The sequence below is a fragment of the Mobula hypostoma genome, chromosome 3, assembly GCF_963921235.1.
Source record: "Mobula hypostoma chromosome 3, sMobHyp1.1, whole genome shotgun sequence".
In the NCBI taxonomy this organism is placed as follows: Eukaryota; Metazoa; Chordata; class Chondrichthyes; order Myliobatiformes; family Myliobatidae; genus Mobula; species Mobula hypostoma.
The window spans coordinates 2,232,146-2,248,503 of NC_086099.1; the positions used below are offsets into that span (position 1 = coordinate 2,232,146).

A 16,358-nucleotide genomic window follows, 5' to 3' on the forward strand; every position below is an offset into this window, starting at 1 on the left:
ACACTGGTGAGACCACACAGATTGTGTACAGTTCTGGTCACCCAGCTTTTGGACGGATAGCATTCTGCTGGAAAGATTCATCATGATGTTAGCAGCACTGGAAGGGAGAGACTGGATAGGCTTTGTTTTTTTCCTGAAGCATAGGGGGCTGAGGGATGGCCCTTCAGAGGTTTATAAGATCATGAGAGGCATAAGTATGGTGAATGAGCAGTCATTTTTCTCAGGGTAGGAGAGTCCCCTTTAAATATCTCCCCTCACCTCAAAGGGAACCTGAGGGGCAACTTTTTCATACAGTTGCCAGAAGTGATAGAGATGCGTATAGTTACAAAGTTTGAAAGATATTTGGTCAGGTAGATGGCTGAACCTGGTGGATCTGAGGCAAATTCAGGAAAATGGGACAAGCTGAGATGAGTTGTGGAGAAGGTCCTGTTTCTGTGCTGCGTAACTTTGACTCTAAATCCACAACCTCTACCAGCTGGAAGGATCAGTGCCACAGTAGAGTGACGGTTAGCACGACACTATTGCACCTCGGGTATCGCCTTTTGGGGTTCAAATCCACCGTCATCTGTAAGGAGTCTGTACGTTCTTCTCATGGAGTGTGTGGGTTTCTCTGGGTGCCTTGGATTCCTCCCACGCCCACAGACGTACTGGTTAGTAGGTTAATTGGCCATTGTAAATTGTCCTGTCATTAGGCTAGGTTAACTAGGGTTGCTGGGCAGAGCAGCCAGCAGGGCCTGTTCCGCACTGTCTCTCTAAACAAATAAATAAAGCAGTGGAGCACCACCTGGAAGTTGCCTTCCAAGCAGCACACCATCCTGACTTGGAAATAAATCACTGTTCTTTCACCATCGCTGGGTCAAAGTCCTGGAACTCCTTCCTCAATAGCATTGTGGACATAACTATACCTGAAGGGCAACGGTGGTTAAAGGAAGTGGCTTGCCACGCCTTCTCATGAGCAGTTAAATGCTGGCTGAGCATGCAAAGCCCACATCCCTTCAATGTATCAAACATCGGGACTGTTCAGCACTTCACACATATTGCTTGTTTAACTTCATACTTCCAGCATTCTCAAAGTAAATTTCTTACCAAGCTACGAATTTGTCACCATATACCTCCTTGAGATTCACTTTCTTGTAGCCATTCACAGTAAAACAGCAAAACACATGAAAAACTACACACACCAAAGACTGACGAACAACCAATGTGCAAAAGAAGTCTGAACTCTGCAATTAAGTAAATAAATAATACTGAGAGCATGAGTTGTACAGTATTGAAAGTGAGTCTGTAGGTTGTGCAGTCAGTTTAGTGTTGAGTGAGTGAAGTTGCCCATGCTGGTTCAGGAGCCTGATGGTTGAGGAGGAATAACTGTTGCTGAACCTGGTGGTGTGGGACCTGAGGCTCCTGTACCTCCTTCCTGAAGGCAGCAGTGAGGAGAGGCATGCCCTGGCTGCTGGAGCTCTTTGATGCTGGATGCTGCTTTCTCCCGGCGCTCCGTGTAAAAGTGCTCGGCACTGGGGAGGGCTTCTCCTGTGCTGGACTAAGCTGTATCTACCATTTTCTGTAGACTTCTCCATACTTGGGCATCGGTGTTTCCATACCAGGTTGTGACGTAGTCAGAATACTCTACGGTACATCTATAGAAGCTTGTCAGAGTTTTAGATAACATGCTGGATCTACTCAAACTTCTAAGCAAGCTGACCAGCTGCTGTGCTTTCTTAGTGGTGGCATTTACCGTTCATGGTGGTCCCAGGGCAGATCCCCTAACATGATGAGAACCAGAAAATAAGTTATGCCCATGATTACTAGAGTATGCAGTACTTTATGCACGTTTCATTCACAGAGCAAGTTACCCACATTTGATCTTTGTTTCTTCTTTCACAGTTTGTAATTTCATGTGCCACGAGAAGTGCCTGAAGAACGTGAAGACTCTTTGTTCGTGTTTGGCACCGGACCTGGTAAAGGTAAGCAAGCTAGTGGCATAGCGAAGCAACAGAGGCTCACCATTCATTGAGAAATGTACAGCACAGGTGGGGTCATTCAGTCCACTGTCCTTCAATGTCGAGATTACAGAATTTTCATCCAGATCCCACATGAACGCCTCTCAGACAAGGAATTCGACACCCAGCTCCCTCGAGTCCACGGGTTCAGTTCGCTGCTTGGATTTCCAGCGTCTGCAGGTATCCTCGTGTCTCAGTTCTGGCATGTTGGGATTCCTTGCTGGAGTGAGGCAGTCGCTGAATTGAGAATGAAGTTTCATTCTGATGAGTTCTATGCTTGTGAGGTGGTAGATCAGTGTTTCGGAAATGATTGTACACTGTAGGGTTTAAATTTTAAATACATTATAGACAGAGTGTTTCCCAATACATTATTTAAAAGAAACGTGGGTGTTCTTTACATTTAATTCATCTGGTTTCTGTTTCTGAATATTTTAATTGTGTAGCCACAAAATATACATGTACAGATCACGTGGATTAAACTGAAGAGAGTAGGAATTCCATTTTTAATGATTGGAATGCAATGCAGTGTAAATGTTTATGGCTAGGAGAAGCAGATTAAATTCACTTTTAGCAACCATAAAACATAAAACCATAAAACGAAGACTGTAAAACATAAGTGCAGAATTAGGCCATTCAGCCCATTGTCTACTCTGTCTTTCCATTATGGCTGGTTATTATCTCTCTTAACCCTATTCTCCCTGTAACCTTTACCGCACTGATTAATCAAGAACCTATCAATCCCTGCTTTAAATATACCAAATGGCTTAGCCTCTGTAGCTACCTGAGGCAATGAATTCCACTGATTCACCACCCTCTGACTAAAGAAATTCTTCCTCATCTCTGTTATGAATGGAGGTCTCCCTATTTTGAGGTTGTGCCCTCTGGTCCTAGACTCACCTGCTATAGGAAATATCTTCTTCACATCCACTCTATAATGACCTTTCAATATTTGATGTTTCAAAAGGATTCTCCACATTCTTCTGAATTCCAATGAATACAGGCCTAGATTCTTTAAGGTCGTTATAGCCAGGGGTGGTGGTGGGGAAAAGCTCCCATTATCTATTAAATGCTCCCAATTGTGTGTGCCTCAAACAGCCTCTGACAACCAAGTTCAGCTCCTGGCCTTCACGTGTGGCTCAGCGGAACCATTTCTACTGTCAGGGGAAGGGGCAAAGGCTGGTTACTGGTGCCTTAAAACCAGTCGCTTTGGGCAGACGGGGCTTGTCAACTGCAGTCGGCAGCTCATCCAGCAGAAAGAAAAAAAGTTAAGTATGTATGCAGAATGTAACTCTGAGGTTCATCTTCTGCAGATAGCTGTAGTATACAGAAAACTATATAAGTAGTTGAAAGAAAGACATCAATCCCCCCTGCAGGAAAAAAAAGGAAACAAAAACTGGGAAATTCCAAGCACCCCCAATCCCTCCTTCACACAAAACTAACATCACCGAAACTCCCAGCCTGCCAATCTGCAAGAAGAAAGCATGAGCGCGAGCACAAGAAAAGATGGAACTGGGCCGGCTGGTGGTGCAATGACATCAGGGCCGGACCCGGGAGCGGAGGTTCCCGGGTTCGAAACCTGTCGGGTCCACTCCCGAGTGTGCTTTCTATCCGTGCTGGGTTGAGTGTCGAGATCGCAACTCGACCTCGTGAAATAAAGGGGAAAATACTGGGAAAATGTCTGTGTGAGGAGTGGCGTGTCACACAGTCTCTCTCTTTCGCTCCGCGCCTGGTAAAAAGCCATGAACAGGACATCACCACGGATGCACACACGCACACGCGCAGGCACGCAGGCACACACCAAAAAAGGGAAAAATAGAACTGAAAGAGGCCAGTAGAAGACCATAGGACATAGGGGCACGCCATTCAATCATGGCTGATCCTTTTTTCCCCTTCTCAGCCCCTCTCTGGCTGTCTCCCTGTAACCTTCAATGCTATGTCCAATCAAGAACCTATCAGTCTCTCCCTTTAATTTACCGAATGACCTGGCCTCCACAGTTGCCTGTGGTAACAAATTCACCACTGTCTGGCTAAAGAAAGTTCTCTGCCTCTCTGTTGTAAATGGATGCCTCTCTGTCCTGAGGCTGTGCCCTCTTGGCCCAGACTCCTCCAACATGGGAAACATTCTTCCCACATCTACTCCGTCTAGGCCTTTCAGCATTCAAAGGGTTTCAATGAGATCCCTCCCTTCCTTCTGAATTCCAGTGAGTACAGACCCAGAGCCATCAAACGTTCCTCGTATGATTAGATTAGATTAGATTATGAGGACACGCAGTCCTCTTTTATTGTCATTTAGTAATGCATGCATTAAGAAATGATACAATATTCCTCCAGTGTGATATCACAGAAACACAGGACAGACCAAGACTGAAAAACTGACAAAAACCACATAATTATAACATATAGTTACAACAGTGCAGCAATACCATAACTTGATGAAGAACAGGCCATGACACAGTAAAAAAGTTCAAAGTCCCTCAAAAGTCCCACATCTCACGCAGACAGGAGAAGGAAGAAAACTCTCCCTGCCATGCCCGACCACAGTCCGACTCTGAGTCGTCCGAAAACTTCGAGCTCTGATCAGCCTTCTGACACCGAGTACCGAGCACCTTCTCTATCTGAATGCTTCGACCTCAACCTCGGTCACCAGCAGCAGGCAAAGCCGGGGATTTTGGGGCCTTCCCTCCGGAGATTCTTGATCGCACAGTCGCAGCGGCAGCGAACCGGGCATTTCAGAAATTTCTCCAGATGTTCCTCTGCTTCTCACGTCTGTATCCATCAAATCAGAATTGTGTACGGTACCCTATTTAACAGATACGATATCATTTCACCGGCGAGCTGTGTGCGCTGCGTCGCGCCGCCATCTTCTCCTGCCGCCAGTCTGATAACCCTTTCATTCCCGGAATCATTCTTGTGAACCTCTTCTGGACCCTCCCCAATGCCAGCACATCTTTTCTTAGATGAGGAGCCCAAAACTGTTTACAATTCTCAAGGTTCGAAGCAAGAAGGCTGCGAGTGGAAGGGCTAAGGATTTCCGGAGAGAAGGCATTTTACTACTCGGGGTAAAGAGAGGCAAGACTGCGTGAGCATGTGATGTCAGCCAGGAGAGTGGGATAAGTTCAAAAAGAAGACTGCCATAGCCAGCGAGCAGCGGAGTGAGAGGGTAGCAGAGTGAATGGGTTTTGGCTCAACAGCCTTAGGCAGTAATAGGACGAGGCGAGGTAGGTTTACCTGTGTTAATTGTGGAAAGGAAGTATGTGTGTGAGGCCGGTGTTCTGTGCTCAGTGTCTGATGTAGGAAGTCCCGCAGTCTCCCAGCCTCCTGGATGGCCATATTTGCTCCCAGTGTGTCGAACTGTAGCTCCTAAGGGACAGCGTTAGGGAACTGGAGTTGCAGCTCGATGACCTTCGTCTGGTCAGGGACAGCGAGGAGGTGATGGAAAGGAGTTATAGGCAGGTGGTCACACCGGGGCCATGGGAGACAGGCAAGTGGGTCACAGTCAGGAGGGGGAAGGGGAAGAGTCAGGTACTAGAGAGTACCCCTGTGGCTGTACCCCTTGACAATAAGTACTCCTGTTTGAGTACTGTTGGGGGGACGGCCTACCTGGGGGAAGCAACAGTGGCCATGCCTCTGGCACAGAGTCTGGCCCTGTTGCTCAGAAGGGTAGGGAAAGGAAGAGGAAGGCAGTAGTGATAGGGGACTCGATAGTTAGGGGGTCAGACAGGCGATTCTGTGGATGCAGGAAAGAAACTCGGATGGTAGTTTGCCTCCCAGGTACCAGGGTCCGGGATGTTTCAGATCGCGTCCACAATATCCTGGAGTGGGAGGGAGAACAGCCAGAGGTCGTGGTGCATATTGGTACCAATGACATAGGTAGGAAAAAGGAGGAGATCCTGAAAATAGAGTACGGGGAGTTAGGAAAGAAGCTGAGAAGCAGGACCTCAAAGGTAGTAATCTCGGGATTACTGCCAGTGCCACGTGACAGTGAGTATAGGAATAGAGTGAGGTGGAGGATAAATGTGTGGCTGAGGGATTGGAGCAGGGGGCAGGGATTCAGATTTCTGGATCATTGGGACCTCTTTTGGAGCAGGTGTGACATGTACAAAAAACGACGGGTTGCACTTGAATCCCAGGGGGACCCATATCGTGGCGGGGAGGTTTGCTAAGGCTACTGGGGAGACTTTAAACTCGAATTGCTGGGGGGGTGGGAACCGAACTGAAGAGACTGGGGAAGAGGCAGTTGGCTCACAAATAGAGAAAGCTTGGAGACAGTGTGTGAGGGAGGATAGGCAGGTGATAGAGAAGGAACACGCTCAGACTGATGGTTTGAGATGTGTCTATTTTAACGCAAGAAGCATTGTGAACAAAGCGGGTGAGCTTAGAGCGTGGATCAGCACTTGGAGCTATGATGTTGTGGCCATTACAGAGATTTGGATGGCTCAGGGACAGGAATGGTTACCTAGAGGGCTGGGTTTTAGATGTTTCAGAAAGGACAGGGAGGGAGGCAAAAGAGGTGGGGGCGTGGCACTGTTGATCAGAGATAGTGTCATGGCTGCAGAAAAGGTGGATGTCATGGAGGGATTGTCTACAGAGTCTCTGTGGGTGGAAGTTAGGAAGAGGAAGGGGTCAATAACTCTACTGGGTGTTTTTTATTGGCTGTCCAATACTAACAGGGATATCGAGGAGTAGATAGGGAAACAGATCCTGGAAAGGTGTAATAATAACAGAGTTGTCGTGATGGGAGATTTTAATTTTTCAATTATTGATTGGCATCTCCCTGGAGCAAGGGGTTTAGATGGGGTGGAGTTTGTTAGGTGTGTTCAGGAAGGTTTCTTGATGTGTGCCAAGACATTTGACTGCTTTCCCTCCCTCTCCAAAATGTTGTGGACGTGATCTGAGACATCCCTGACCTTGGCACCTGGGAGGCAACATACTATCAGGTTCATGTCCACCGAATTTCCTGTCTGTTCCCCTGACTATTGAGTCCCCTATCATTCCCACTCCCTTCTTCTCCCTCCTTACCTTCTGCATCACGGACCCATGCTATGTGCCAGTAAAACCTGGTCTCTGTGCCATTCCCCTGGGAGGTCATCCCCCACAACAGTATCCAAAGTGGTATACTTATTATTGAGGGGAATGGCCACAGGGATGCTCTGTGCTAACTGGCTATTTGCATTTCTGTTCCTCCTGACGGTCACCCAGCTATTTCACCTCCTGCAACTTCGGGGTGACTACTTCCCTGTAACACTCATCAAAGAATCTCTCACTAGCTCTTCTTTCAGTTAGTCCTGACGAAAGGTCTCGGCCCAAAACGTCGACTGTACCTCTTCCTAGAGATGCTGCCTGGCCTGCTGTGTTCACCAGTAACTTTGTGTGTTGCTTGAATTTCCAGCATCTGCAGAATTCCTCGTGTTTCCCTGTAACTCTGATCAGTTACCTCCTCACTCTCCTGTGCAAGCTAAAGATCATTCAGCTGCTGCTCCAGATCCCTGACACGGTCTTCAAGGAGCTGTGGATGGATGTACTTCATGCAGCTGTAGTTCTGTGGGAGACTCTGGGTCTCCCAGGACTCCCAACAACTGGCATGAAGAATGCACAGCGGCCATTTACTATATTAGGTACTGTATGAGGAAGAAAAAGGAGCCTTAATGTCACTTTACCCAGAGCCAATGCCTCTTCCAAGCTGAGCTACAGTTAGTTTGAACTGCAGTCCGATCTATAAATCTTAGAATTTTGATCACATCACCGAGAGCCAGGTCCCCTCCGAGGGAAGCGACTGGAGCCAGGGCCCCTCGGAGGGAAGCGACTGGAGCCAGGGCCCCTCCGAGGGAAGCGACTGGAGCCAGCGGCCCCTCCGAGGGAAGCGACTGGAGCCAGCGGCCCCTCCGAGGGAAGCGACTGGAGCCAGGGCCCCTCCGAGGGAAGCGACTGGAGCCAGCGGCCCCTCCGAGGGAAGCGACTGGAGCCTGGCCCCTCCGAGGGAAGCGACTGGAGCCAGCGGCCCCTCCGAGGGAAGCGACTGGAGCCAGCGGCCCCTCGGAGGGAAGCGACTGGAGCCAGCGGCCCCTCGGAGGGAAGCGACTGGAGCCAGCGGCCCCTCGGAGGGAAGCGACTGGAGCCAGCGGCCCCTCGGCGGGAAGCGACTGGAGCCAGCGGCCCCTCGGAGGGAAGCGACTGGAGCCAGCGGCCCCTCGGAGGGAAGCGACTGGAGCCAGCGGCCCCTCGGAGGGAAGCGACTGGAGCCAGCGGCCCCTCCGAGGGAAGCGACTGGAGCCAGCGGCCCCTCGGAGGGAAGCGACTGGAGCCAGCGGCCCCTCCGAGGGAAGCGACTGGAGCCAGCGGCCCCTCGGAGGGAAGCGACTGGAGCCAGGGCCCCTCCGAGGGAAGCGACTGGAGCCAGGGCCCCTCGGAGGGAAGCGACTGGAGCCAGGCCCCTCCGAGGGAAGCGACTGGAGCCAGCGGCCCCTCCGAGGGAAGCGACTGGAGCCAGCGGCCCCTCCGAGGGAAGCGACTGGAGCCAGCGGCCCCTCCGAGGGAAGCGACTGGAGCCAGCGGCCCCTCCGAGGGAAGCGACTGGAGCCAGCGGCCCCTCCGAGGGAAGCGACTGGAGCCAGCGGCCCCTCCGAGGGAAGCGACTGGAGCCAGCGGCCCCTCCGAGGGAAGCGACTGGAGCCAGCGGCCCCTCGGAGGGAAGCGACTGGAGCCAGGGCCCCTCCGAGGGAAGCGACTGGAGCCAGCGGCCCCTCGGAGGGAAGCGACTGGAGCCTGGCCCCTCCGAGGGAAGCGACTGGAGCCAGCGGCCCCTCCGAGGGAAGCGACTGGAGCCAGCGGCCCCTCCGAGGGAAGCGACTGGAGCCAGCGGCCCCTCCGAGGGAAGCGACTGGAGCCAGCGGCCCCTCCGAGGGAAGCGACTGGAGCCAGCGGCCCCTCCGAGGGAAGCGACTGGAGCCAGCGGCCCCTCGGAGGGAAGCGACTGGAGCCAGGGCCCCTCCGAGGGAAGCGACTGGAGCCAGCGGCCCCTCGGAGGGAAGCGACTGGAGCCAGCGGCCCCTCCGAGGGAAGCGACTGGAGCCAGCGGCCCCTCCGAGGGAAGCGACTGGAGCCAGCGGCCCCTCCGAGGGAAGCGACTGGAGCCAGCGGCCCCTCGGAGGGAAGCGACTGGAGCCAGCGGCCCCTCCGAGGGAAGCGACTGGAGCCAGCGGCCCCTCCGAGGGAAGCGACTGGAGCCAGCGGCCCCTCCGAGGGAAGCGACTGGAGCCAGCGGCCCCTCCGAGGGAAGCGACTGGAGCCAGGGCCCCTCCGAGGGAAGCGACTGGAGCCAGCGGCCCCTCCGAGGGAAGCGACTGGAGCCAGCGGCCCCTCCGAGGGAAGCGACTGGAGCCAGCGGCCCCTCCGAGGGAAGTGACTGGAGCCAGCGGCCCCTCCGAGGGGCTTCAATCGATGAGAAATGTAGTCTATCATAGCCCTTCGTCTTGTCTCTGAGCTTCACCTCACGGTAGCTCGTGCTTGCATTTCTCTCCTGGAGTTTTCTCAGGGACGGCAGAATCAATCCAACTATAGACTGTAAATCACAGGCTCCAACAGTTTCAAAAAAAAAAGATAAGAACAGTGAGTAGAAGACGTAAAAAAGCTGAAATTATTGACGATCTGGAAGCTGTTGCCTGAGGAATCGTTGTTCACTGGCACCATCTTGATCAGAAGGAAAACTCTGATCACAAGCTTCCAGTGTCTTGTGGCTACACCCACTCATGGGAAAGGCTTAGGGAGTAAACCCCGAGGGAAAAATCCGGAACCGGTGTCCCTAAGGCAAGTCCTCTGCGACGCTGCTGGTACCTAACTGTATTGGTCTCTGCCATTCCTTGGGGTTCATCAGCTGTGAGGAGAGGGGAGCGTGCTACATGGGTAATGGCTTGCTCTCCATATTGTACTTCCCAGGCTTGCTATCAATACAGCTGGGGTACCACCCGTCTATGGTCGACCCTGACTGACAGAGGCCTCACTCGCTCACTCACAGGCCCAAATGCTCCTCATACATTAACATTTTCATTCCAGAATCATTTTCCTAAGCCTCCTCTGCCAGCATATCTTTTCTTAGATAAGGGGCCCAAGACTGTTCACAATATTCAGCATCAACATTATATCCTTGCTTTTATATTCTAGTCCTCTCAAAATGAATGTTAGCAAAGATTTCTCTTAGCTTGTGAAGTTCTTTCTGTTTGTGTAATCTGCTCAGCTGTTTGTTCAAAATGTGTATGGTGTGAGTTTTATTGGCTGAGTTGTAACTCTTAAGAAAAATCTTCTTAGGTTTCTTCTTTAGGCGGGAGGAGAAGATGGCAGCGTGAGGCAGCGCGCGCAGCTCTCTGGTGAAATGATATCGTATTTGTTAAATAGGGATCATGGACAATTCTGATCTGATGGAGACAGACGTGAAAGCACAGAGGAACATCTGGAGAAATTTCTGAAATGCCCGGTTCGCTGCCGCTGTTACTGTGCGATCGAGAATCTTATGGAGGGAAGGCCCCAAAATCCCCTGCTTTGCCTGCTGCTGGCGACCGAGGCTGAGGTGGAAGCGTTCGGATAGAGATGGTACTCGGTACTCAGTGTCGGAGAGCTGATCAGAGCTCGAAGTTTTCGGACGACTCAGAGTCGGACTGTGGTCGGGCATAGCAGGGAGAGTTTTCGTTCTTCTCCCGTCTGCGTGAGATGTGGGACTTTAGAGAAACTTTGAACTTTTTTACTGTGCCATGGCCTGTTCTTCATCAAGTTTTGGTATTGTTGCACTGTTGTAACTATATGTTATAATTATGCGGTTTTTGTCAGTTTTTCAGTCTTGGTTTGTCCTGTGTTTTGTGATATCACACCGGAGGAATATTATATCATTTCTTAATGCATGCATTACTAAATGACAATAAAACAGGACTGCGTGTCCTCATAATCTAATCTAATCTAAAGGTCGTCATAGTGATATCAGCACAGGAGAATGGCAGCTGAAAAACTAGATTGAATCTCATGTTGCCTGTGTTCTTGCAGGCATTCTAACGACCTCTCCTACCAAATGCATAAGTGTTGCAGTTATATTTTGTAATATGAATGTATTTCCCATTTACTGTGGTTGGCAGTATATTTACCATCACGAAGCTGTGGAAAAGGCCATGGAAACACAGATTCAGTTTGCACATCCACTTTATCTAGGCCTTTCAATATTTAACAGGTTTCAAAGTTCAAAGTACATTTATATTGAATTGAATTGAATGATCTTTATTGTCATTATACATAGGTACAATGAAACTCTGTTTGGCTTCCTCTCAGGCAATTAAATAAAGCGGTAGATAAAAACAAGACAGTAATAGAAAAACAGTATTAAATAGATAAGTAACAGAAAATAATTTGCAGCAGCACCAGAATATCACAGTAATGCACAAAGTGCCGTTAGTGCAAGTATTTGAGTCCCTGTGTGTGGATGTGTGTGCTGACAGTTTCAGTCATTGTCCTGTGGGAGTGGTGTGATGGAGGCTGCAGCTCTGGGATAGAAGCTGTTCCTCAGTCTATTTGATCTGGCTTTTAGTGTCCTGAACCTTTTGCTGGACGGCAGCGGGTCAAACAGGGAGTGGCCGGGGTGTGTGTTGTCTCTGGTTATGCTGATTGCTTTCCTCCTGAGTCTGCTGGAATAGATGGTGTCCAGTCCTGGGAGCTCCATCCTGACAATTCACTGGGCTGCCTTCACGACGCGATGCAGGTCTTGTCGCTCAGCGGCTGTGGAGTTGGCATACCACACTGTGGCGCTGTTGGTCAGGGTGGTTTCAATTGTGTTTCTGGAGAAGTAAAGCAACAGCTTTTGTGGGAGTTTGGCCTGTTTCAGCTTTCTGAGGAAGAAGAGTCTTTGTTGTGCCTTTTTTACAAGCAGCGAGGTGTTGGTGGTCCATGTCAGCTGTTTTGACAACATAACTCAAAGGAACTTTAGATTTTCCACACTTTTCACTACCTCTCCATGTACATGGAGTGGGGTGTGTACTCTGTCCTTTGATCTCCAGAAGTCAATGATCATCTCTTTTGCTTTAGAAGTGTTAAGTATTAAAGTACGTATAGAGAATGCAACCCTGTGATTCATCTTCCTGCAGACAGTCACGAAACAGAGAAGCACCATAGAACCCATTTAGAGAAAAACCTCACTCAACAAAGGCCGTCAAACACCTAATGTGCAAAAAAAAACAAATCGTGCAAACAGCAAAAAGCAAGCAAGTAACACACAGAATATTAAACATCAAGGAGTAGAGTCCCCAGAATGGTCAGGACCCGCAGCCACTGAGTGAGTTAGTTCAGAGTTGTGTTGATGGCTGCAGGCCACAGTGCCCAGAGTCAGTTCTGCACTGAAGCACCTCAATCAAATTATGCAAATAGTTAGATTATGAAGACACGCAGTCCTCTTTTATTGTCATTTAATAATGCATGCATTAAGAAATGACACAATATTTCCTCCAGTGTGATATCACAAAACACAGGACAGACCAAGACTGAAAAAAGTAACAAAACCACATAATTATAACATATAGTTACAACAGTGCAACAATACCATAACTTGATGAAGAACAGTCCATGAGCACAGTAAAAAGTTCAAAGTCTCTCGAATGTCCCACATCTCACGCAGACAGGAGAAGGAAGGAAACTCTCCCTGCCATGCCCGACCACAGTCCAACTCTGAGTCGTCCGAAAACTTCGAGCTCTGATCAGCTCTCCGACACTGAGTACCGAGCACCATCTCTATCTGAGCGATTCGACCTCAATCTCGGTCGCCAACAGCAGGCAAAGCCGGGGATTCCGAAAGATTCACGATCGCGCAGTAACGACAGCAGTGAACGGGCGTTTCAGAAATTTCTCCAGATGTTCCTCTGGTGCTTTCACGTCTGTCTCCATCAAATCAGAATTGTCCACGGCCCCTATTTAACGGATACGATATAATTTTCACCGGAGGGCTGCGCGCGCGCGGCGCACTGCCATCTTCTCCTCCCGTAGTGAAAAAGAATAAATAAAAACACATGGAACGTGAACTGCAGAGTCCCCGAAAGTGAGTCTCTAGCCACAGGGCCAGTTCAGCACTGAGGACTAAAATTCAAGCCGCAGAGTCCCCAGCCACGAGCTGCTGAGGTGATCAGATTTTGCAGCATGGGACTCAAGACTCCTGTACCTTCTGCCGTCAGCAGCAAGAGGGAGACCGGTCAAAAATAGGCAGACGGCACTGAATGCCTGTTCATTTTCCACTCTCTTCCTCATTGATTTTAACCTTGCTCGATGGTTTAATTGGTGTGGAGTAATGGAACTGACCACGGGTTCATGTTCATCCATGAGGGATCGATGGTCGCCCTTGATCGACTCTGTTCTTGACTTCACTGAATCTCCCAGGAGACTGCAAATATGCCAGATTTCCAGATCATTTAGTCAGTTCAAAAATGCACCCTTAAAATGAAAATTACAGGCTGCAGTAGTATGCGTTTTAGGAGAAGTATTTTAAAATAACGGTATCTAGTAGTTTTGTGAGCTGTCTGCAGGATGTCGCTGTTGGTCACTGGGTAGCTTCTTGCTGGATGAGATGGCCTGTCATTCTTCTAAACCCCAGTCAGTACAGGCCCAGTGCCATCAAACACTCATCACACATTAACTCTTTTATTCCCAGAATCATTTTCGGTAATCTCCTCTGGTCTCTCTTCAATACCAGCACATCTTTTCTTAGGTATGTGGTCCAAAATTGCTCCCATGTCCCTTTGCACCTCTGAATTTTGAATTTTCTCTTCATTTAGAAAATAGTCTATGCCTTTATAGGTAATGAACCAGGTCAGGTCATAGATCTCTCAGTGAGTCAGCATCTGGGGGAGAATGACCACCGCTCCCTGGCCTTTATAATTATCATGGAAAAGGATAGAATCAAAGAGGACAGGAAAATTTTTAATTGGGGAAAGGCAAATTATGAGGCTATAAGGCTAGAACTTGCGGGTGTGAACTGGGATGATGTTTTTGCAGGGAAATGTACTATGGACATGTGGTCGATGTTCAGAGATCTCTTGCGGGATGTAAGGGATAAATTTGTCCTGGTGAGGAAGATAAAGAATGGTAGGGTGAAGGAACCATGGGTGACAAGTGAGGTGGAAAATCTAGTCAGGAGGAAGAAGGCAGCATACATGAGGTTTAGGAAGCAAGGATCAGATGGGTCTATTGAGGAATATAGGGAAGCAAGAAAGGAGCTTAAGAAGGGGCTGAGAAGAGCAAGAAGGGGGCATGAGAAGGCTTTGGCGAGTAGGGTAAAGGAAAACCCCAAGGCATTCTTCAATTATGTGAAGAAAAAAAGGATGACAGGAGTGAAGGTAGGACTGATTAGAGATAAAGGTGGGATGATGTGCCTGGAGGCTGTGGAAGTGAGCGAGGTCCTCAATGAATACTTCTCTTTGGTATTCACCAATGAGAGGGAACTTGATGATGGTGAGGACAATATGAGTGAGGTTGATGTTCTGGAGCATGCTGATATTAAGGGAGAGGAGATGTTGGAGTTGTTAAAATACATTAGGACAGATAAGTCCCCGGGGCCTGACGGAATATTCCCCAGGCTGCTCCACGAGGCGAGAGATGAGATTGCTGAGCCTCTGGCTAGGATCTTTATGTCCTCGTTGTCCACGGGAATGGTACCGGAGGATTGGAGGGAGGCGAATGTTGTCCCCTTGTTCAAAAATGGTAGTAGGGATAGTCCGGGTAATTATAGACCAGTGAGCCTTACGTCTGTGGTGGGAAAGCTGTTGGAAAAGATTCTTAGAGATAGGATCTATAGGCATTTAGAGAATCATGGTCTGATCAGGGACAGTCAGCATGGCTTTGTGAAGGGCAGGTTGTGTCTAACAAGCTTGATAGAGTTCTTTGAGGAGGTGACGAGGCATATAGATGAGGGTAGTGCAGTGGATGTGATCTATATGGATTTTAGTAAGGCGTTTGACAAGGTTCCACACGGTAGGCTTATTCAGAAAGTTAGAAGGCATGGGATCCAGGGAAGTTTGGCCAGGTGGATTCAGAATTGGCTTGCCTGCAGAAGGCAGAGGGTGGTGGTGGAGGGAGTACATTCAGATTGGAGGATTGTGACTAGTGGTGTCCCACAAGGATCTGTTCTGGGGCCTCTACTTTTCGTGATTTTTATTAACGACCTGGATGTGGGGGTAGTAGGGTGGGTTGGCAAGTTTGCAGACGACACAAAGGTTGGTGGTGTTGTAGATAGTGTAGAGGATTGTCAAAGATTGCAGAGAGACATTGATAGGATGCAGAAGTGGGCTGAGAAGTGGCAGATGGAGTTCAACCTGGAGAAGTGTGAGGTGGTACACTTTGGAAGGACAAAATCCAAGGCAGAGTACAAAATAAATGGCAGGATACTTGGTAGTGTGGAGGAGCAGAGGGATCTGGGGGAACATGTCCACAGATCCCTGAAAGTTGCCTCACAGGTGGATAGGGTAGTTAAGAAAGCTAAAGGGGTGTTAGCTTTCATAAGTGGAAGGATAGAGTTTAAGAGTCGCAATGTAACGATGCAGCTCTATAAAACTCTGGTTAGGCCACACTTGGAATATTGTGTCCAATTCTGGTCACCTCACTATAGGAAGGATGTGGAAGCATTGGAAAGGGTACAGAGGAGATTTACCAGGATGCTGCCTGGTTTAGAAAGTACGCATTATGATCAGAGATTAAGGGAGCTAGGGCTTTACTCTCTGGAGAGAAGGAGGATGAGAGGAGACATGATAGAGGTATACAAGATAATAAGAGGAATAGATAGAATGGATAGCCAGTGCCTCTTCCCCAGGGCACCACTGCTCACTACAAGAGGACATGGCTTTAAGGTAAGGGGTGGGAAGTTCAAGGGGGATATTAGAGAAGGTTTTTTACTCAGAGAGTGGTTGGTGTGTGGAATGCACTGCCTGAGTCAGTGGTGGAGGCAGATACACTAGTTAAGTTTAAGAGACTACTAGACAGGTATATGGAGGAATCTAAGGTGGGGGCTTATATGGGAGGCAGGGTTTGAGGGTCGGCACAACATTGTGGGCCGAAGGGCCTGTACTGTGCTGTACTATTCTATGTTCTATGTTTATTCCTTTTTCCAAAATACATGATCATAACTCTTCGCTACACTATGTTCCATCTTCCACTTCTTTGCTCATTCTCCCAATAAGTCTAAATCCTTCTGTAGCTTCCCTGCTTCCTCAACACTACTTTCCATTCCATCTATCTTTGTATTGCCTGCAAACATGGCTATAAAGAAAATAAATTCTGTTATCCAAACTGTAGACATATAATGTCAAACGAAGCAGTCCTAATACCAACCCCTGTGGAACACCACTAGTCACT

General features: G+C 49.0%; 1 protein-coding gene across 1 annotated transcript in view; it reads left to right on the forward strand.

Annotated features, from left to right (window-relative positions):
- Positions 1-16,358, forward strand: part of LOC134343814 (diacylglycerol kinase theta-like) — a 231,988-nt gene that overhangs the window by 35,416 nt on the left and 180,214 nt on the right. Inside the window, exon 2 of the mRNA XM_063042563.1 lies at positions 1,882-1,961. Coding sequence (XP_062898633.1) covers positions 1,882-1,961 — 80 coding nt within the window. The remainder of the gene's footprint in view (positions 1-1,881; positions 1,962-16,358) is intronic.